Source organism: Giraffa tippelskirchi, chromosome 6 (genome assembly GCF_054371585.1).
Source record: "Giraffa tippelskirchi isolate mGirTip1 chromosome 6, T2T-mGirTip1v1.2.pri, whole genome shotgun sequence".
Lineage (NCBI taxonomy): Eukaryota > Metazoa > Chordata > Mammalia > Artiodactyla > Giraffidae > Giraffa > Giraffa tippelskirchi.
Genome location: NC_137280.1, coordinates 135,208,222 through 135,230,346, shown reverse-complemented (window position 1 = coordinate 135,230,346; position 22,125 = coordinate 135,208,222). Strand labels below are relative to the sequence as shown.

Sequence of the window (22,125 nt, the reverse complement as noted above, 5' to 3'; positions counted from 1 at the left end):
GGGGTACACGGACATTCAGGCAGGGGCTGTCATCCTAGGGTTCTCATCCCAAAATCTCTGTTATAAGAGAGACCCCAGCACCTCAGCAGGGAGAGGACCACGTATGGGAGCGTCCATTTGTGGTTCACTGTGCCCACCTCTCCATTGCCCTCCAGGTCGGTCCTTTCAGCCTGCTGGCCATCGGGATCCTCACCGTGCATTGCATGGTCATCCTGTTGAATTGTGCTCATCACCTAAGTCAGAGGTGAGAGTTCTGCTTCTCTATCTCTATCATCTCTATCACCAAATGGCACCAGGTTCCATCTGAGGGTGTGCTAAGTTTCCCTGGATCACTGACCCAATTCCCAATTAGCTGGCCACTTCTCCAAGCCACCACCCCTGCTGCTCTGAGGCAGTGAAGGGAGTGATTAAAATCCCACTGGAAACTCCAAGTTCCAGGCACAGCTCTGCTGTTGACTAGTTGGAGCACTTTGCCAAGCTCCTATGAGCCCAAGTATCCATTCCTAGAAAGATCAGAAGTAATAAGAAATGCAGATTTGCTCTATACACACCCATGTGTATTTGAGATACTTCCTCTTAATCTCTCCACCTCCCACCTCCTGGTCTTACCCCAGCTCCAATACACACACCTTGGAAGGGAAATTTATTCCAAGTAAGTCCTTTTGGGGACAATTTAATAATAGTAAAAAAGCACAGTTAGCAATGAGATGAATAATTCACAGTGATTTCAACCTCTGCCACATGTATATATGCTTCAATAAGGCATATATACAACACAATGTTTATATATTTGAAACTTTAATATAAAACAAAATTCCAGAAAAAAAGGCAAATGCAGTAAAAGCAAACAATGCTGAGAATTTCATATGTATAAACTAGCAACTCACAGAAATTAACAATTCCTTACAGCCACAGCCTGGAGATTTTCTCTCCACAGGACTCAGCTGCTCCCAAGGCAGGCAGATCTAAATATGTCCTCATAATTGTGCAGAAAAGCCTTGTGAGTCAAAGTAGAGATGTTAAATGAAGCTCCTCATAAAGTCAAATTATCATAACCCAAATAAGTGCACCTGGAGTATGTATCAGTCACACCTAACTTGTGTGGTACTTTCCAGCTCATGAAACACTGTTAAGAGCATTTACTCATTTAGCAATTAAATTTATTGCACAATTACATTGTTCCAGGTACATGACAAGAACTTTGCAAGCCTTCTTTTATTTATTCCTTACAGTAAAATTTTATGGTAGGCACCATTATTCCCATTTTACACATGAGTAAACTGAGGCTTGGGAGAGTTAAATGCCTTGCTGAATGTCACACAGCTAGGAAGTGGCAGAGCTGGTATTCCAATACCTGTCTGACTCTACCCCTTAACCTATCTGCAAATCTTTTTCTTCCCTCAAGCCTGCTGGGACCATTTTACCACCATACAGCCTTTTAATATATGTCATTTATTATAGTCTTTCCCTGACTTTTGTTTTTGTTGATTTGGTTTTTCTTTTCTTTTTCTAATATAGGGTTACAGACTCGTATAGCTTTTAGATATATTGTGGAGGACTTCTACAGTTTTTTTGGCCTTTTGTTTTTAGCCAACATTTAAAAACCTGGAGATTTCACATTAAAAAAAAAAAAAGTGCACCTTCTTGCCAGATAGACATTCTGCTACCTCTGTGGCTTCATTCCTGCATCATTCAGCTAGAGCCACATCCTGATCAACTCCTTTTGAAACAGGACATGTACCAGAACCTTGATCTGTGTCTCCACGATTCCCTGTTTTGTCTCACACCCAGTCATTCTCACCACAATACTGATACCTTTCTGGTCCCCATTGCTGTTGAATTTGCAATCCTCAGACTAATATACTTGCCAGTCCTATGCAATGTAACCTCATCTGTATTTCAAATGCCAGGTACATTGAATAATAGTAAAAAGAGAAGCATCATGCCATGTTCCCAGTGCATCACCATATCCATCTCTCACTGTCTTCTCCCCAAAACCCAGACTGCATGTGAAGAAAAAAACTGAAGCCCCAAAGTATAAAGAGACTTGCTCATGGTCTCCTAGCCATCAGAGGGGCACGTGTTGATACTTAAATGCTGGTTTCCTGACAAGTCTGGGTCTCTTTCTCCCTCCAAGTTACTCCCCTCAGTCATGCAATTAACTCCAGGGACTTAGGCAACTTACTCCCACTTGCTTTGTCAGGAGTGCTCCAGAGGGCCTCCGTCTCCCTTAGGAAGGGCAGCCTGGCGAAAGAGGGATGGGGAAGAGGGATGGGCTAGAACTGGGGTGTCACATCTGACAGGGGTGCTGAGCAGGAGGCTAAAGATCACCTTTGCATGGGATCTGGTCCAGGACAAGCATCTTAAATGTTCCAGCACCCTCAGAAGTGAAGAAGGGAATGTCAGGCCAGAAAAGGTAGATCCACTCTCTTGGCCATACTTACACCTCATTCCCCTCTCTCCCCCTCCCCCTAACTAGGTCTGCACACCTCACAGCTTCCACATCCTCACTGTCCTTGTTTGCTGACCTAATCAATTCCAAGCTACTGTCCACCTAAATAATAAAAATAATACTATCCACTTAAAGATTAGTGTTAAAAAAGACAACTACAAAAAATAAGAGGCAGAATTCTAAAACTTTTAAAAGCGTACCATTATAAAATAACTCAATGATACCATTGCTAGAAAATTACCAAAATGTTCCATATTAATACATGAACATATAGTAATTACTCCCTTTGGGAATAAATTATACTTAAAAAAATTAAGGTATGCATTGTTTGTCCGTTCTTTAGGCTGCAGAAGACTTTTGTGAACTATGGAGAAGCCATGATGTACAGCCTCGAAACCTGCCCAAATGCCTGGCTGAGGACACACTCAGTGTGGGGAAGGTAGTAGTCATAGACATCAGAAATGAATGAATGAATGAAAGTCGCTCAGTCGTTTCCGACTCTTTGCAACCCCATGGACTATACAGTCCATGGAATTCTCCAGGCCAGAATACTAGAGTGGGTAACCTTTCCCTTCTCCAGGGGATGTTCCCATCCCAGGGATTGAACCCAGGTCTCCAGCATTGCAGGTGGATTCTTTACCAGCTGAGCCACAAGGGAAGCCCAGCTATCACAGGAGTAGTAGTAACAATAACAACAGCAGTGATAATAATGCTCACCTGTTCTTCCTTTACTGCTAGTACATTGCATGTGCATGCTCAGTTGTGTCCAGCTTCTTTTTGACCCCATGGGCTGTAGCCCACCAGGCTCCTATGTCTATGGGATTTCCACGGCAAGAATACTGGAACGTGTTGCCATTTCCTTCTCCAGGGGATCTTGCCAACCCAGGATTGAACCTGTGTCTCTTTCGTCTCCTGCATTGTCAGGTGGAGTCTTTACCACCACACCACCTGAGTAACAAAAGTTTTAAATGAATATGTTTTTATTGAAAACTATTGACCAGTATAGAGAATCTCCTCTGATAGCTCCATCCCCTATCCCACTCTTCATTCAAGAAGTAATCTCTGGGACTTCCCTGGAGGTTCAGTGGTTAGGACTCTGAGCTCTCACTGCCAAGGGCCCAGGTTCAATCCCTGGTCAGGGAAGTAAGATCCCACAAGCTGTGCAGTGTGGCCAAAAATAAGTAAATAAAATGAAGTCACTGATATCTAGTTAGTAAATATTCCTTTAGACTTTCTGCATGAACAGGATATATGTGTGCAAGTGGAAATACATATTTTGTATTTTCTTGTATATTAATTGGAATATTTATTGAAAATTTGCTATTTCACCTAACATTATGTCTCTAGTTTCTTTCCACATTGAGACATACAAATTGACTTCATTGTTTTGTAAGGCTCACAATGTTCCCCAACCATATAGATGGATCCTGTGGTTTTATTTAATCCTCCTAATAGTGAACATTACAATTTAGCTTGTTCACTCATTGGATAAAAACTCTATGATATGCAAAATGCTTTCCTGTATCTGATTGCCTCTGATCATTTCAATGACCTTGTGAGGTAGGTGGGTGCATCTTTATTGGGAAGAAATATGGTGACCAAGGCTCACAGAGATAGAATAACATGTCTAGGGTCAAAGACACAGATAGTGGAGAAGCAGAGTTTCAAGCAAGCACCTAATATGTTAGCCTTTCCCAACAGAGCCCTCAAGAAGTAGTCAGTCCCTCATCTGCCAAGACCCCTCCTGCAACTCCTCTCTTGAGAATGTCAGGAATCACTCTGATTGTCAGATCGGAGAGGCACGGGGCAGTAATAACAGAGATCTCACAATTGTCCATCCTTTCTCACCAAGTTATCAACTTCTGATGCACCCTGAATAAAACTTTCAGGCAAGAAGGCTCCTTGAAGATCACTAATATCTATGTCTATTCAAATGGAAGAAAATTAAGACCAGATAGAGCCATAAGTTTGGTTTAAGTTACCCAGGGATCTAATGGCAGAGCACAGACTGAAATCTAGAACATTCAGCTCTCACCCACTACACTATGCCATTTCTCTGGGGCAATGAGAAAGAATGCCAGTAACTGAAAAAGAATTAGGAAACTATTTTATTTAAACCAATAATTTGTCATCTTTAGTGTGCTAAGAGATACCTGGGGAGTTTGATTAAAAACTATCTATTCCATGTAAGCAACAATCCTCATTGTGAAAGGTCATTGGAAAATTATAAAAGAAGAATACACAGGCCTCACCTGACCCCTTCTAGTCGTCTCGTGTTTGGACATTGGGCAACCAGACATAATGTGTCTTACAATAGGATTCAATAGGGAGTACAGAGAGCCACCTCTGAAATACCCTTGCCCGAAACAGAAAGGAAGAACCTCAGTCTTATCACACCACTAGATCTAATATCAGCTTATAGGAAATACAGGGGATAGAAGAACAAGGTAAATGACATTATGAATTCATCAACTGAATCTAGAAAGTTAAACATACTACAGGGAAATTTTCTGGTATCTTCAACACCAATGAAAAAATTTTAAATTGCAAGGGAAAAAAATAAATAAGGCAAGGGGAATATAGCAGATTAAAAAACTTGAGACTTAATAACAAAATGCAACGTAGAGACTTGTTTAGAAAACAACTCTGAAATAGATATTTTTGAAAAAAATTGGAAAAGTTTGACTATGGTGGAATATTAAATGATATAAGAAATTATTGTGGGACTTCACTGGTGGTCCAGTAGCTTAGGCTTCATGCTCCCCATTCAGGGGATCCAGGTTCGATCCCTGGTCAGTTCGATCCCTAGATCAGATGTGGGATCTAGTTCCCACATGCCACAACTAAGATTGAATATACCTCATACTGCAGCTAAGACCAGGTACAGCCAAATAAATGAGTAAATATTTTTTAAAAGAAAGAAATTATTGTTAATTTTGTAAGGGGTGATTAAGGGCTTGGTGGTTATATTTTATTTAAGGTCTTGTCCACTAGAACTGCATACTGAGTTATTTACAGGCGGAATACTTCAAATACTTTAATTTTCTATATTCCCCTCGCCTTGCTGATTTTTTTCCCTTAACTTCAAATACTCCAACAGAAGAAGCTTGTGTGCAGTAGGGGTGAAGGAATAGATGGAAGAGGATTCCCTAAAAGTTAATTGTTGAAGCTGGGATGAGCGCATGAGGAGTCATTGAATTATTATCATTGCTTTCTTGTATGTTTGAAAATTTCCATTATAAAGAGAAAAAAATCTCTCTTCTGAAGTCTCATATGACACTGCCAAGCTTCTGACTCAGTAGGCTGATATGAGAGCCAGGAATCACCAACCTCAGATGATTCTGATGCATTGGTTACTACAACCCAGTCTTGAAAAACGTGGATCTAAACATTAGAACCTAAGTAGAGGAACATATTTTTGTTCTTTTGAAAAAAATGAATGGTGGGATGGAGGGGTTGGTGGGAGGGAGGCTTAAGAGGAGGAGATATGTGTATACTTATGGTTGATTCATGATGTTACACATCAGAAACCAACACAACATTGTTAAGCAATTATCCTCCAATTAAAAAATTTTTTAAATGTAGAACTCTCAAAATATTCTCACAAAAAAGTAGATAAATATATCTTCAAATTCAGGACAATGTAAGAATCCAGAAGAATAATGGCAATAGCAGAATATAATATACTAAATAAAGAATAATTAATGTGAATTTATTGTGATAAAAAAAGAGGGAGAGAATGTATTTTTCTTAGATGCTAGCTAATAAACTTAGATAAAATGACAGAACACCTTGCAACCAACCAATGAAATAATTGATTCAGCAAAGATTATGAATGAATGTTAAAACCTTTGGCTTGAGGAAGACAGGCTATTCATGCCATCTCAAAATTTTACCTACAGGTTGCAAAGCAGGAAATGTGTACTTATAATGGAGAGGCCTAGAATTCACATCACAGTAGAACCACAAGACATCCTGTGCCTCCCAATATTATGAAATATAAGTACAAAGTATCACCTATGTGGTAGGCTTGCTTATCTGAATCACCAGGAAACAGTCATGTAAGTCCACACTGTGGGACATTCTACAAGACAGATGGCCTAGACTCTTCCCAAAAAGCCAATGTCATGGGAAACAAAAAGGGTAGCTATGTATAGGACTGCTCTACCTGAAAAAAAAGACTAAAGAAACATAGGCAAATGCAATATATGAAATGTAATTAGATCCTGAATCAAAGAAATTTTTAAAACAGCTATAAAAGATATTTTGGAGAGAATTGGGTTATTTAAAATATTTGGGAATTCCCTGGTGGTCTGGTGGTTAGGATTCAGAGCTTTCACTCCTGAGGACCCAGGTTCAGTCTCTAGTCAGGGAACCAAGATCCTACAAGCCCAACAGCACAGCCAAAAAAAGAAGTAAAAATAAATAAAAATAAAGTAAAACAAGAAGATCCAATTAATCCATCCCAAAAGAGATTAATCCTGGGTGTTCATTGGAAGGTCTGATGTTGAAGCTGAAACTCCAATACTTTGGCCACCTCATGCGAAGGGTTGACTCATTGGAAAAGTCCCTAATGCTGGGTAGGATTGGGGGCGGGAGGAGAAGGGGACGACAGAGGATGAGATGGTTGGATGGCGTCACCGACTCGATGAACATGGGTTTGGGTGGACTCCAGGAGTTGGTGATGGACAAGGAGGCCTGGCGTGCTGCAGTTCATGGGGTCGCAAAGAGTCGGACACGACTGAGCGACTGAACTGAACTGAACTAAAACATAGACTATATATTTGAGGATATTGAAGTTGGATATCATAGTCCTAAGGAAGATATTACAGTCTTTAAGGTTGACATGTTATAATATCTGCAGTTAATTTTAAAATAGTTCTTAAAAAATGCACACACACACACACGTGTGTGTGTGTGTGTGTGTATGAACACATTCTTCCATCTATACATAATGCAGTTAGACCTAAAAGTTAACAATAAGTATATCTAGTGAAAGGATATATAATGTTAATTATACTAGTCTTTCAACTTTTACTGTGGACTTGAAATTTAAACTTGAAAGTTAAAAAATGGGGAAATAGTAAAAATAATAACAAAAGAAATAATTGTCTCAAAAAATAAAAATAAATGCATTAAAAATAATTCATTTCTCCTTCTGTCTGCCTCTTCTTTTCTTTCTCAGGTACACTGTCAGCTTCTTATTAATCATCACCCAACTGGGCTTCTGCAGTGTTTATTTTATGTTTATGGCAGACAATTTACAACAGGTAAAGAGGCCTCTTCTGGGCAGAGTGAGGGAAAGCAGACCTCCTGCTGCTAGGGTTGTTTTAGCAAAAGTGAAGTTTTTGGATCATGATAGGAGAGGCTTTATTTCTACTCCCTAATCAGGCTTCAGTTGGGAGTTCTTTCTGTCCTGGGAATCACTCTTTAAACAGATCATAATGAAGCCAAAGCAACATCTGAGGAATGCAGCCAGGATAGCTTATAGTCATGTCCAATCAGAAATAATTGAGAATTTTTAGCCTAGAAGTGTTGATGAGATTTTCTTTAGGTATCTCAAGGTTGTCATGTAGAAGATAACTAAAGCAAACAAGTTGCAATCTTTCCCTCATTGCATTCCTAACAGGCATTACAAGTCAATCATAGCATTCTTTCTTGGCTTCATGAAATAGAAGTATACTTGTTTTTGTGCATTCAAATAGTCAAAACTATGACAGCCTTTATGGATAGAATATTCAAGCAGACAGATTTTGCTCAAATTCTTAGCTTTCTAACTTTTAGAACTATCTAAAGTTGAAGATACTCCTGTATAATCAATTCCTGTTCTCTGGATATATGAAAGAAAACTATTTGGTACATAAGAAGAAGTTGGGCTAGATGACAGAATGATGCTTCAGCCTTGAGATTTGATGACTCTGAGGATTTCTGGTTGTCACAATCATGGGTACTACAGTTTAGGATTACCAAATGTGACAAATAAAAGTATAGGAAACCCAATTAAGTTGAAATTTCAGATAAGCAGCAATTTTTTTTTACTACAAGTGTATCTTTGTATAATATTTGGGACATACTTTTACTAAAAAGTTATCTGTTAATTGTCTGAAATTGAAACTTAACTGGGTTTCCTTTGTTAATGTAGCAGCTGTAACTATACTGCCTTTCATTGTGCTTCACATCAGATGGTGGAAGAAGCCCACGTGACCTCCAAAACCTGCGAACCCAGGAAGATCCTGGTGCTGACCCCCAACATGGACATTCGCTTCTACATGCTGACGATCCTGCCCTTCCTGATCCTGCTGGTGTTTATCCAGAACGTCAGGGTGCTGTCCATCTTCTCCATGCTGGCCAACATCATCACCCTGGGGAGCATGGCTCTGATCTTTGAGTATATCATGCAGGTCTGTGCCCAAAACCACTGCAGGAGGGTCAGGGTCCAGGGCTTCTGAGACACTGTCATTATGGGCAGATGAGAGCAGGAAAGGTGACCTCCTGCTCAAGTAATAGCTGTGAACTCTTCTGCCCCACAGGCTATAAAAGCTACTCACCATCATCATCATTGTCGTCGTCACATTATATAGCAATGGGTCTTTCAACAAATAATTATTGATAACTTCTGTGATCCAAGCAATGTACAGAGGACAGAGATTCAGTGATAAGTAAAACTGACGAGCTGTCTGCTCTCATGGAGGCTACAATCACTCGGGGAGATAAACCTCAGTCAAGTAACCAATTTAACTCACTAAATCTTCACAATGATGCTGTTATGGAAGTAGTGCTGCTTTATCCCCAGTTCACAGACAAGGAAACTGATAAACAGTAATTTTTCCCCTAAATACAGTCATTTTGCCTCACAAGCCCATGCTTTGCTATCGTTATAGGCCCTGAAATTCCCTACTACAGTTTCATTTCTTTGAAAGTCTCTGGGGTTGTATTAGTTTTCTGCTGCTGCTGTGACAAATGACCACAAATCTAGTAACTTAAAACAACACAGAATTATCTCAGAACTCTTGAGGTCTCACTGGTCAGGGCTGCATTTCTTTCTGGAAGCTTGTGGGGAGAATCTGTTTCTTTGCCTTTTCCAGCTTCTAGAAGCCACCCGCAGGCCTTGGCTCATGGCCCACTTCCCTCTTCAAAGCCAGCAGTGTCAGGCCATGTCTTTCTCATGCTGCCATCTCTCTGGTTCTCTCTCCTGATTCCCTCTTCCACTTTAAAAGACCCTTGTGATGACACCAAACCCACCTAGATAATCCAGGGTAATCTCCTACTAAATTTAGCTGATTAGCTACCTTAATTCAGCCTAGAAACTTAATTCTCCCTTGCCAAGTAATGTAACATACTCAAGGTTCCAGGGACTATGATGTGGACATTATTCTGCCCACAGGAATCTTATTAAGAGAATCATTCCTTCTAGATCGGTGGTAGCTGCTGTGCCAGTACTCCACAGCTCTGAGAGAAGTGATGGGAAAGAGGTGTTAGAGAACTGGAACACACAAGACCTGAATTCATATCTTGGCTGTGCCACTGACTGGAAGAGGGGCCTTGGGCAATTCTTTCTCCTCCCTGGGTTCCATTTTCCATGTAAAGATGTGGTAAATCGAAATTAAACATATATAATGTATTCCTTGCAAAGGAATAAAATTCTGATCCGTGTTACAACATGGATGAACCTTGAGGACACTATGCTTAGTGAAATAAGTCAATCACAAAAAGAGAAATATTATATGAGTTCTTTTATATGAGGTACCTAGAACAATCAAATTCATAGAGACAGAAAGTCAAATAGGCGTTTCCAGAGGGGCTGGGTAATAGGGAGTTATTATATAATGGCTGCACAGTTTCAACTGGGAATGGTGATAATGTTCTGGAGATGGAATTGGTGATGATTGTACAACAATGTGAATGTTCTTAATGCCACTGAATTGTACACTCAAGATGTTTAAAATGGTAAATTGTATGCTGTGTGTAAAAGAAGTAACTTTTTTAAAAGTTGAGAAGGCTAACTCAGCTGTAGCTCTCTCATGGGTGCTTCTAATACTGTCCCTGTTGACGTCAGGCAAGCCTAACTCTCTACCAGATTTGGGGTGACTTCTGTGCCTTGGAAAAACCAATGCCCTTCTTCTTCTTCCTTTTAGGAGATTCCAGATCCCAGGAACCTACCCTTGATGGCAGGCTGGAAGACCTTCTTACTGTTCTTCGGTACAGCCATCTTCACATTTGAAGGTGTCGGCATGGTAAGATGGGTGTGGGATTTGAGAGTCCCCAGTTCTCTCTGTGGAAGCCAGTCTTTGTTCCAGGGGCCTAAATAGCAGTACTTATGAAAAATGCAGAATATGATCTCGTGGCAGAAGGGAAAGTCATTCCCCATTTGCAGGATGCCATCTGCTCTGTACACCACACCAAGCCTTGAAGATGGGGTACTCTTAGCTATAGAAAATGTGGGAGGAGATGAAAGGGCATGTGGACCCGTCCTGACTCTGGGCCACCTGGAGAAGGATGTCTGTCCTTGAGAGGAAACCTGCTTTCTCTCCTTCTACCTTTTCTTTCTTAACCTCCTTTCACCTCCAGGTTCTACCTCTCAAAAACCAGATGAAGCATCCACAGCAGTTTTCCTTTGTTCTGTACTTGGGGATGTCCCTTGTCATCGTCCTCTACATCTGCCTGGGGACACTGGGCTACATGAAGTTTGGGTCGAACACTCAGGCCAGCATCACCCTCAACTTGCCCAATTGCTGGTACGTCCCTGCCCATCTGGGGCTGGGGGGAAGAGGAGGGGAGTCACAGAGTCTGAGCCTCAGCAGCAGAATGTGGCATCCTTGAGTCATTATCAACAACAAAATATTGACTGCTAGTATCTGTATTATAATAACAGGTACATTTAATAACCCAGGCATTGTGTATCATCTCATTTAATTCTCTCAACAGCCTTATGGGTTAGCATTATTATTATCAACTCCATTGAATTAGATGAGGAAGTTGATATGTGAAAAAGCTGTAAGTAACTTTCCCAGTTCATGCTGTTCATGAGAAGTTGAAACTGAATTCTCTCTGACTCTGTGGTTCAAAGGCTTTCAAACAGGAATGATCTGGGAGGGCTTAGGGAACAGAAACAGCAACAACAAAAAGTATAACTCTGAAGTAATGATTGAGGGTCCTGCGTATGGACAACTACTCAGGTCCCCAATTCCAGAAATGGGCCTAGACTGCCATTGCTGTGCCCCACCTGGAACTTTGACTGAAGTTCTTGCATTAATCATTCATTCATTTACTCATCCATTCGTTCATCCAGGAAACATTTGGGGAACTGACATACAGCATTCATCGAGTATTAGCCATTGTCCTTATTCTGGCGGTAGTAGGTGCAGAATGACTAAGCTGTCAGTAGAACCAAGTATGTAAGAGCACAGATTCTACCTCTGAGCAATGGGATTTGATCCTGGTTCTCGTGTGACCTTGGACAAGTTACCTAATCTTGCAGACATCATTTCCATCCTCGGTAAAATAAGGATAATACTCTTGCCTATTTGTATCAGTCAGGATAGGTTATGCTCTGGTAATAAACAAAATAAGCCACTCCAGAATCTCAGTGGCTGAACACACACAAATGTTTAATTGTATGCTCATGCTACATGTCCATTATGGGATAGCTGGGGCTCAGCTCTGCACCATCCCCACTTCCAAGACCCAGACTGATCGGCCAGCCACTCCCTGAAACTTCATTGGTTGCCACGGCAAAGAGCACATTGAATCACACCCTTAACCATGAAGGCCCTAAAGTTTTTCTGAGAAGTGACCTGTCTCTTCTGTTCACACCATCAGTCAAAGCAAGTGACCATGCCTCACTCCAGAGAACACAGAAATGAAATTCTGCCACATGTCTGGAAGACTTGGGGGTATTTGGTGAGCAGCTGAGCGGCACAAATGACTGCCACACTGTCTCTTAGGGAGTGACTGTGAGGGCAAATTGGCTTCAAATACATAAAATGCTTAGAAAAGTGTCTGGTATGCAGTAAGTGCTCACTGAGTATTAGCTATAATCATTGTTAGTCTCCGACACAGCCTTGGTCTTTTGGACATCAGTAGACTGAGGTGAGGTGGGGGGGGCGGGAGGCGGGGAGGTGGAGGGGCGGGTGGGGGAGGGTGTGCATTTCCCATGAAGCCACAGCTGTAAAATGAGAAAAATATCACCAGTCCTACCCATTTCACTGTGTTGTGGTAATGACCAGATGAGATAATTAATGTGGAATTTCCTTGAAATTGTGACTTATTTTATACCAGTAAGATATCAACTTAATATGCTGTTCTTATTCTGGGCAATTTGGGTTGCCACCACATTGCACATGGCACTTTCCTTCTGGGATATCAGCTGGAAAAAAATGGGCATCAGCTGCCATAAGGACCTCACACCTTCTCTGAGCCTGGCTAGTGATGAGATTCTCCAGAAGAGCCTTAAAGAAGGAATAAGCAAAAGACCAAGAAGAAATGGATGTGAACAAATAGTTCACAGGCAAATTAAAACAAAAATGACAATTTATATATTTGAAAAGCTGCTCTGTCTCTCTCCTAATAATAGAAATGTCAGTTTTACAAAACACAATGACACAAACCAGCGTGTGTTCACACACTGTGTTTTTCCAAGGATGGAGGGTAGCAAGCACTCCACTGTGCTCAGACAACAAATGGGCAATATGTCAAGAGCTATCAAAATTTTATTTTTTATTTCTTTTTATTGAGGTATAGTTGATGTACAATGTTACATAAGTTTCCAGTGTATAACATAGTGAGTCACAATTTTTATTAATACATGTTATGTACCATTTATAGTTAGTATATAATATTGGCTATATTCCCTGTGTTGTACCATATATTCTGTAGCTCACTTATTTTATACATAGTAGTTTGTACCTATTAGTTCCCTACTCCTATCTTGCCCTTCCCTCCACCCCTCTCCTCACTGGTAACCACTAGTTGGTTCTCTATATCTGTGAATGTGCTTCTTTTTTGTTATATTCACTAGTTTATTTTTGAGATTTGACATATAAGTGATGCTATACGGTATTTGTCTTTCTCCGTCTAACTTATTTCAGTTTAGCATAATACCCTCCAAGTCCATCCACACTGTTGCAAATGGCAAAATTTCATTCTTCTTTATGGCTGAGTAGCATTCCATTATGGGCTTCCCTGGTAGCTCAGCTGGTAAAGAATCCACCTGCAATGCAGGAGGCCCTGGATGGATTCCTGGGTCAGAAGATCCCCTGGAGAACAGATAGGCTACCCACTCCAGTATTGTTGGGCTTCCCTGGTGGCTCAGATCCACCTGCAGTGCAGAAGACCTGGATTCAATCCCTGGTTTGGGAAGATCCACTGGAGGAGAGCATGGCAACCCACTCCAGTATTCTTGCCTGGAGAATCCCATGGACAGAGGTCCCTGACAGGCTACAGTCCATGGGGTCACAAAGAGTCAGACACGACTCAGCAGCTAAGCACAGCACAGCATTCCATTATACACATATACCATGTCTTCTTTATCTTTTCATCTGGTGCTTCCATATCTTGGCAATTGTAAATAATGCTGTGATAAACATAAGGGTTTTCCTTGTGGCTCAGCTGGTAAAGAATCTGCCAGCAATGCAAGAGACCTGGGTTCGATCCCTGGTTTGGGAAGGGGAAGTCTACCCACTCCGGTTTTCTGGCCTGTAGAGTCCATGGGGTTGCAAAGAGCTGGACACGACTGAGCAACTTTCACACAAACATAGGAGTGCATGTATCTTTTTGAATTAGAGTTTTAAGTTTTTTCAGTTACATGCTGACTCATTGGAAAAGACCCTGATGCTGGGAAAGATTGAGGGCAGGAGGAGAAGGGGATGACAGAGGATAAGATGGTTGGATGGCATCACCGACTCAATGGACATGGGTTTGGGTGGGCTCCGGGAGTTGGTGATGGACAGGGAGGCCTGGCATGCTGCAGTTCATGGGGTCGCAAAGAGTCGGACACGACTGAGTGACTGAACTGAACTGAACCCAGGAGTGGAATTACTGAGTCATATGGTAGTTCTGTTTTTAATTTTTTAAGGAACTGGTATATTGCTTTCCACATTAGCTGCACTAATTTACAACAATGTGTTCCATTTTATGAGAGCTATCAAAATGTTAAATCACATATACTTTTACCCAGCGTTTTTATATCTGGGGGTGTATACTGTATGTGCATAGGTATATGTACAAGCATATTCTTTGCTGTGTAGTTTACTGACAGAAGACTAGGAATAATCTAAATGTCTATTAATTGGGGAGCAGTTAAAAATTATAAAAATAGATAACTAGTAAGAACCTGCTTTATAGCACAGAGAACTCAATTCAGTACTCTGTAATGGCCTATATGGGAAAAGAATCTAAAAAAAAGAGGGGATATGTGTGTATACATATATATATATATATATACATGATCCATTTTGCTATATAACTGAAACTAAAACAACAGTGTAAATCAACTATACTCCAATAAAAATTTCTTTAAAATTAAACAAATTATAGTATATCTATGCAATTGGAATATCAGCAGCTATTAAATAGAAGAGCCAGATCTATGTGTACTGATGGGGAACAATATCTAAGAAATATTTAATGAACAAAAACAAATCAGTGGTACATAAAGGATGCTTCTGTATGTGTACCTACATTCTGTATAAGTTTGTGTCTACAGTATTTCTGGAGGGGCTTCAAGAAAATTGTTAGAGGAGTTGCCTGTGGAGGGAGGAACTGGACACTGGGAATCAAAGGTGGGAGGGAATATGATCTCTTTATACTGTGAACTTTCCTCTATGCAGATATACCTTAAAAAAAAAAAAAAAAAGAAGGAAAAAAAAGGCACAGATTCCTGAGCTGCGAGCCTATTAAATGAGAATCTCCAAGAATGTACACTTTTAATAAACTTCCCAAGTGGCTCTAATGGCAAGTCAGGCTGAGTCAGTGGAAGTTAGGTGGTGATATAACTTAACAAGTCCCAGCTTCCAAGCAGTGAGCAAATCCCGCATGGCCCTGCCCTGGAGCCACATCGAATTTCATGTGCTGTCCCTCTCTCTCTACAGGTTGTACCAGTCAGTCAAGCTGACGTACTCCATCGGCATCTTCTTCACCTATGCCCTCCAGTTCCACGTCCCGGCTGAGATCATCATCCCCGTCGTCATCTCCCAGGTGTCAGAGAGCTGGGCGCTGTTTGCAGACCTGTCTGTCCGCACAGCCTTGGTCTGTCTGACCTGTGAGTAGGACGAAAGGGCTCTCTTTGCCCAAAGTTGTGGTTTGGAGCCACACTGACAGCTACCCCACTATCGCTGGCTCAGCCACCAGCCAAGCAACATATTTTACCTCCCTGAGCCTCAAGTTTCCAGCTGAAAAATGGGTTAACAGAATTGTCACAGAGTAAATGTTACAGTAATCTCTACTATCTACACATAGAATACATTGGCTGGTTTGTGGGAGAAAGAAGTGTCATTTATTCATTCCTATATGCCTCCTATATGTCAGGCACAACACTGAGATTATGCAATACTCAGGACAGCCTAACTATGTAATATTACCAGCTGAAGGAACTGTGACCCAGGAGATGAAGTAACAAGCTCACATCATATAGCTGCTAAGTGACAGAGTTGGTATTTGAATGCAGGTTGTGTGGCACCAAAGTCTGTGTTTTCCACTGAGCCATATTCCTTCCTATCAAAAATTAATGTGAAGTCCTCTTAAGGTGATGTTTAACTATAGGAAGAACCTCAAAGGGTTGATGTGTTACATTCTTGGAAGTCATTTTCTCCTCCCTTCCCCCATCTCTCCCTTTCTTCCTTCTATTCATTCATTCATTCATTTCCTCATTCATTTTATATCAGGTGCCATTGTAGATGTTTGGGAAACATTGTGAATAGGGCTGAGAAATACTTTCCCTAAGAAAATTTAAAATGGTGGCCTGTGAGTAATTAAGGAAAGAACTAGGGAGGTTTTGCCTGGAGAAACAAAGGCTTGGGAAAATTCTGTATCTGTTCTCAAACAACTGTAGAATTATTGTGTAAGAGAGAGAGTAAATTTCGTCTTAAAGTCTCCAGGACTCTGTGTTTACACTTGAGGGAATCTCGTCTCAGTTCATGGTCAGAAGAAAGTTTGTAAGGCTTGGAGCAGACCAACAGAATAGTACACTGCCAGATGCTATACTCCCTGTAACTATAGTTCTAGAAGCAGAAACGGCACACCTGCTTGGCTTAAAGGTGTTACAGAAGGTTCCCAGTCTGTACCAAGACATCAGGAACCTGTAAGTGTATTGTATTGAGATCATTCCCAGTAGGAAAGGTGTCCATTGAAGAGGAGCAGTGAGTAGTTCAGGCCACTTGATATCAGGGAAAGAGCATCACTGGAGACAGATGACTTTCAATGACATGTGCTGCTTCTGTTCTGCACTGAAAGACCTCTTCTTCCTCGCTTACTCCTCTGTCAATTCCGTTATCCTTCACTCATTCAGCAATCATAATTACCTACTATGTGCCTGACATGGTGCTAGGTGCTAGGGATACAATAATGAATCATGAAAAAGACATGGTTCCTGCCCTCATGAGGCTTAGAATTTGAGTGGGAAATATATGCAGGGAAATAATTATAGCATATTGCGGTGTACATGAAGATGGTACACAGTGATGGACCAGATGATAGTTAAGACTGTAAGAGAAGGCTGCTCTAAGAGCACCTGAGAAGGTCCTATAACTTAGCCTGAGCCAGATCAGAAAGTCCTCTCCACTGAAACAATATTTCAGTTAAGACCTAAAAATAATTAAGAAACAGGGAGGAGTAGAGAATGTACCACGTATAGGGAGCAGGGTATGCAAAGACTGGAGACCAGTACTTATGTATGGCCTCTTGGAGAACTGAAAGCATAGGGGAGGATAAGACATAAAGCAGATCCAAGTCCTAAGGGACCTTGTGCTAAGGAGATCAGGCAGTGGGGAGCCATGGAAGGGCCCTGAGCAACGGGTTAGCATGACCAGATCTGACCCTTCTAGAGCACTCCTTCACTGCACCTTGCATAATAGCTTTCTGTGAGCATGCCTTCTCTCTGCGCTATCTGCATGAGCTCTTCTAAAGAACAGACACTGACTTTTCTCTGTACCTCCTCCAGTAAGCAATTTATTAAATATCTAATGAAGGAGCGCTGTGGACAAAGATCATCCCATCAGAGAGCTGATGGATTCTCAACCGTAAGAGTCTATGAGTCTGTCTCGTTCTTGGATTAGATGTGCTGGAGCAGCTTCAAAAAGAGGTGTTATTTTCTTCAAGAACCAGCAAGCTAGTCTGAGTGCTTTCCATAAGAGGTTTTTCTTAATTTATTCGTAGGAGAATCACATGGCTGTGTAAAGTTAAATCACATAAATTATTAATATATATATTTGTTCAATCAAATATTATCAAAATTGGACACCCTCCCCAAAATCCATGATACATGTTCATTGTATTTATAAAATATGGATATCTAAGAGTGTTAATGGGAAGAGAAGAGAAAGTGAGTGAGCCACCTAATGCTGTCTGCATGTTCTATGTCTTCCTTTATTATCAGGTTCCTTCTAAGAGTAGGAAAACCAGTGGTTGAGATCCTGACAGCAGCAGAGCCATCTCTTATCACTTATCCATCCTTGCTTCTAGACAGGGACTGTATTGGGTCAATCAGTACAACTTGACTGTATATGCGGTGTCTGAGTATGGGTCAAGCATTTGTCAAACACCTACAGTGTACCAAGTTCTTTCACATACGTTAGAGGCAGTCTAGTAGGGTAGAAAGGGCCTTATATTGGGCATATCATTGGATTCTCGTCTCAGCTCTATGTGACCTTGGGCATGACCCATTCCCTCTAGAGTTCTAGACTTCCTCATCTCTGCAATGAGAAGATCATTACAGATGGGTGATAGAGAATCCTTATCAATAAACATTATATGTGGAAAAACTCAATAGATAAAGCATGAAAGGGGAGCATGTATATTGGTGTTTAAACAGATGTGGAAGTCCAGAGCCACAGTGCTTGATCTGCTACTCAAGTTCACAATGAGCTCCTTTGCCACCTCTCCAGATGGTGTCTCAGGCATCGGGGAATTATAAGGCTCCAAACAAAGGGTTTGTTTCTGGGCTCCCTTCCTGAAGGAACATTCCATGATCCTAAACCTCTTCTCCCCCACAGGTGTCTCAGCCATCCTCATCCCCCGCCTGGACCTGGTCATCTCCCTGGTAGGCTCCGTGAGCAGCAGTGCCCTGGCCCTCATCATCCCTCCCTTCCTGGAGCTCATCACCTTTTACCCTGAAGACATGAACTGTATCACCATCGTGAAGGACATCATGATCAGCATCCTGGGCCTTTTGGGGTGTGTATTTGGAACATACCAAGCCCTCTATGAATTGACCCAACGCATCAACCATTCCGTAGCCAACTCCACAGGTGTCTATGCATAATTATCTATTTTTATTCTTATAGTTCTCCCATATTCCCATTCCCAGTTTGACTTCTGTTGTGGATGTTATATACATTCATCAAACCCCAGCATCTCTATATTAATTAGTGGTTTCTTTATCTTTCCAAGAGAAATGTAGATGATACAAGTCAGTACTGGTACCTCTCAGGCTATGTCTTTTCTGGTTTTTGGATTTCTCTGGAGGCCTTTTGTACCTCTGAACCAAAACCACATTCAACTACTCGTATTATCTGCCTCATTTAATGGGAAAAATGATGCCATGTGCCCACGTCCTTGAAACAGACCAAGCATAAATATAAATGCAAAAGCAGTTATTCTCTCTATTCTGCCCTTGAAGTATCAGGTTTAGAAAAGTATGTTGGGTGAAGACGAGTTTCTGTGGTTTCTAGATGTGGTTCTAAATGACGAGTCACAGAACAAAAACAGAACTTAGCAGTGATTTTTGTCCAGCCATTGGCTCTGCCACTGATTTCCTGTGGGATCTTGAGCAACTTTCTCCCCCTCTCTATCTCATCTTCACATTCTTTGAAATGAAGGATTGGACTGATTGGCTATTAAGGGCTCTTCCAGCTCTGACATTCTGAAAGAAAAAAAAAAAAGAAATGAACTTACCCTTTAACCACATGTGTGAAAATTGAAGGGCTCTCCATCAGCAAGTTACCCTGTTGCCCTGGAGATATGGGATCCCAGAAGTAAATTAAGGGATAAAAACATTTCTTAGCACTCTTTCATTACAAATGACTTTCCTACTTAGAAGGATATCAGCTCTTTCTCTCCCTCTTCCCTCTCTCTCTGCCCCCCTCTCCCTCCCCCACCCATCCTACCTTCTTAGATACCTTAAGACCACTTAGAGCTGATTTAGGCTAAAGGGACTGAGCAGTTTGTGTGATGGAAAGGATTTCATCATGTGCAAGGACTACTGACCTTTTAAAAATAATACTTACTTTTGGTAAGGGTTTGGAAAAACAGACAATCTTATATTCTGAAGATGGCAGAATACATTTTTATGACTTTTCTGGAGGGAAGTTTTACAATATATGTCTTAAAACGCATAGCCCTCTGACCCACTAATTTCACTTCCAGGGGTTTATCTTAAGAATCTTTTATGTCTTCAAAAATGTATGCATTAAAAAAAATTTTTTTTTAATTTTATTATTTTATTTTTAACTGCACTGAGTCTTTGTTGTTGTACACGGGCTTTCTCTAGTTGTGGTGTGCAAGCTTCTCATTGTAGTAGCTTCTCTTGTTGCAGAGCACAGGCTCTAAAGGCACATGGGCTTCTGTAGTTGTGCATACAGACTCAGCAGTTGCAGCTCACGTTTTCCAGAGTGCAGGCTCAATATTTGTGGCACATGGCTTTAGTTGTCGTACGGCATGTGGAATCTTCCTGGACTAGGGATTGAACCCATATCCCCTGCATTAGCAGGCTTACTCTTAATCACTGGACCACCAAAAGTCCCTGGGTGCATTGTTTATAACAGTAAAGAGTTGGAAACAAATATCCAACATTAGGTTAAACTATGATTCATCCAAGATAAAGTGCTGTGATGCCCCCCAAACATTGCAAAATACAACATTAAAATGCCTATAATATGTTTGTGACTTATCAGTTTTTAAAAGCTGGTTTAAAACACTATGTGAACCAAAACTAGGCAAAGACATTGCAAGAAAATAAAGCTACAGAACAAAATTATTCATGAACATAGATGTGAAAATGCTAAACAAAATTTTAGTAAATCAAATTCAGCAATATATTAAAAGAATAATACATCATGACCAAGTGGGGTTTATCCTAGGAATAGAGGATTGGTTTAATATTTGGAAATTTGTGACTGGGAACAATTAGAAACTGCACTTACAAAAGCACCAAAACCATGCAATAGTCTGGGTTAATTCTGATGAAAGATGTGAAACATATGTACACTAAAATCTATAAAATACTGCTAAAAGAAATTAAGACCCATTCAGTCCCATTACTTCATGGCAAATAGATAGGGAAAAAGTGGAAACAGTGACAGATTTTATTTTCTTGGGTTCCAAAATCATTGTGGATGGTGACTGCAGCCACGAAATTAAAAGACACTTGCTCCTTGGAAGAAAAGCTATGACAAACCTAGACAGCATATTCAAAAGCACAGACGTCACTTTGCCGACAAAGATCCATATAGTCAAGGCTATAGTTTTTCCAGTAGTCATGTATGGATGTGAGAGCTGGACCATAAAGAAGGCTGAGTGCTGAAGAATTGATGCTTTCAAACTGTGGTGCTGGAGAAGACTCTTGAAGGGTCCCTTGGACAGGAAAGAAATCAAACCAGTCAATCCTAAAGGAAATCAGTCCTGAATATTCATTGGAAGGACTGATGCTGAAGCTGAGGCTCCAGTACTTCGGCCACCTGATGAGAAGAGCTGACTCTTTGCAAAAGACCCTGATGCTGGGAAAGATTGAGGGCAAGAGAAGAGGGCAACAGAGGATGAGATGGTTGGATGGCATCACTGACTCAATGGAGATGAGTTTGAGCAAACTCGGGGAGATGGTGAAGGACAGGGAGTCCTGGCATGCTCCATGGGGTCTCAAAGAGTCAGACATGACTTAGTGACTGAACAGCAAAAAAATGAAGAAATACACCTCATTCATAGCTCAGAAGACACATTATAGTTAAGATATCAATTCTCATCAAATTCAGCGAGGTATTTTAATATTTTATAAATTAGCAAGCTGATTCTGAAATTCACATGGAAATGCAGAGACATATAGAATTGCCAAAATGTTTCTTGAAAAAGAGAAAGGTTGAAGAGCTAACATTGTTTGATTTCAAAAATGATAGCAGAGCTACTGTAATCGAAACTGCGTGGTGTTGGGACTTCCCTGTTGGTCCAGTGGTTATGACTCTGTGCTTCCAATGCAGGGGACATACGTTCAATTCCTGGTCAAGGGACAGAGATCCCACATGCCATGCAATGTGGCCAAAAACAACTGCATAGTGTTGGCACCAAAACTGACAAATAGTTCGGTGGAAAGAATAGAGTCCAGAAATAATTCTACACATATGTGGGCAACTTATTTCTGACAAAAGACAAAGTAGTAGAAAAAGGATCACCTTTTCAAGGAAGTTGTGTGCAAGAATTGGAAATCTTTATGATCCCCTCCACCAAAAAAAAAAGTAACAAAACTTGGATCC

The 22,125-nt window shown here is 40.9% G+C and overlaps 1 protein-coding gene across 6 annotated transcripts in view; it reads left to right on the top strand.

Annotated features, from left to right (window-relative positions):
- Positions 1 to 22,125, top strand: part of SLC36A3 (solute carrier family 36 member 3) — a 76,728-nt gene that overhangs the window by 5,039 nt on the left and 49,564 nt on the right. For 3 of the 6 annotated variants that reach the window (XR_014055549.1, XM_081495951.1, XM_081495950.1), the window contains exons 3-10: positions 156 to 244; positions 2,796 to 2,891; positions 7,638 to 7,722; positions 8,635 to 8,853; positions 10,588 to 10,686; positions 11,021 to 11,187; positions 15,541 to 15,710; positions 18,658 to 18,838. Coding sequence is in view for 4 of the 6 variants with exons in the window: in XM_081495951.1 (XP_081352077.1) it covers positions 156 to 244; positions 2,796 to 2,891; positions 7,638 to 7,722; positions 8,635 to 8,853; positions 10,588 to 10,686; positions 11,021 to 11,187; positions 15,541 to 15,710; positions 18,658 to 18,838 (1,106 nt within the window). In the remaining 2 variants the exon portion in view is untranslated. Of the gene's footprint in view, positions 1 to 155; positions 245 to 2,795; positions 2,892 to 7,637; positions 7,723 to 8,634; positions 8,854 to 10,587; positions 10,687 to 11,020; positions 11,188 to 15,540; positions 15,711 to 18,657; positions 19,018 to 22,125 lie in introns of those variants that run through there. The other 3 variants (XR_014055548.1, XM_081495948.1, XM_081495949.1) reach the window with 2 other exon arrangements.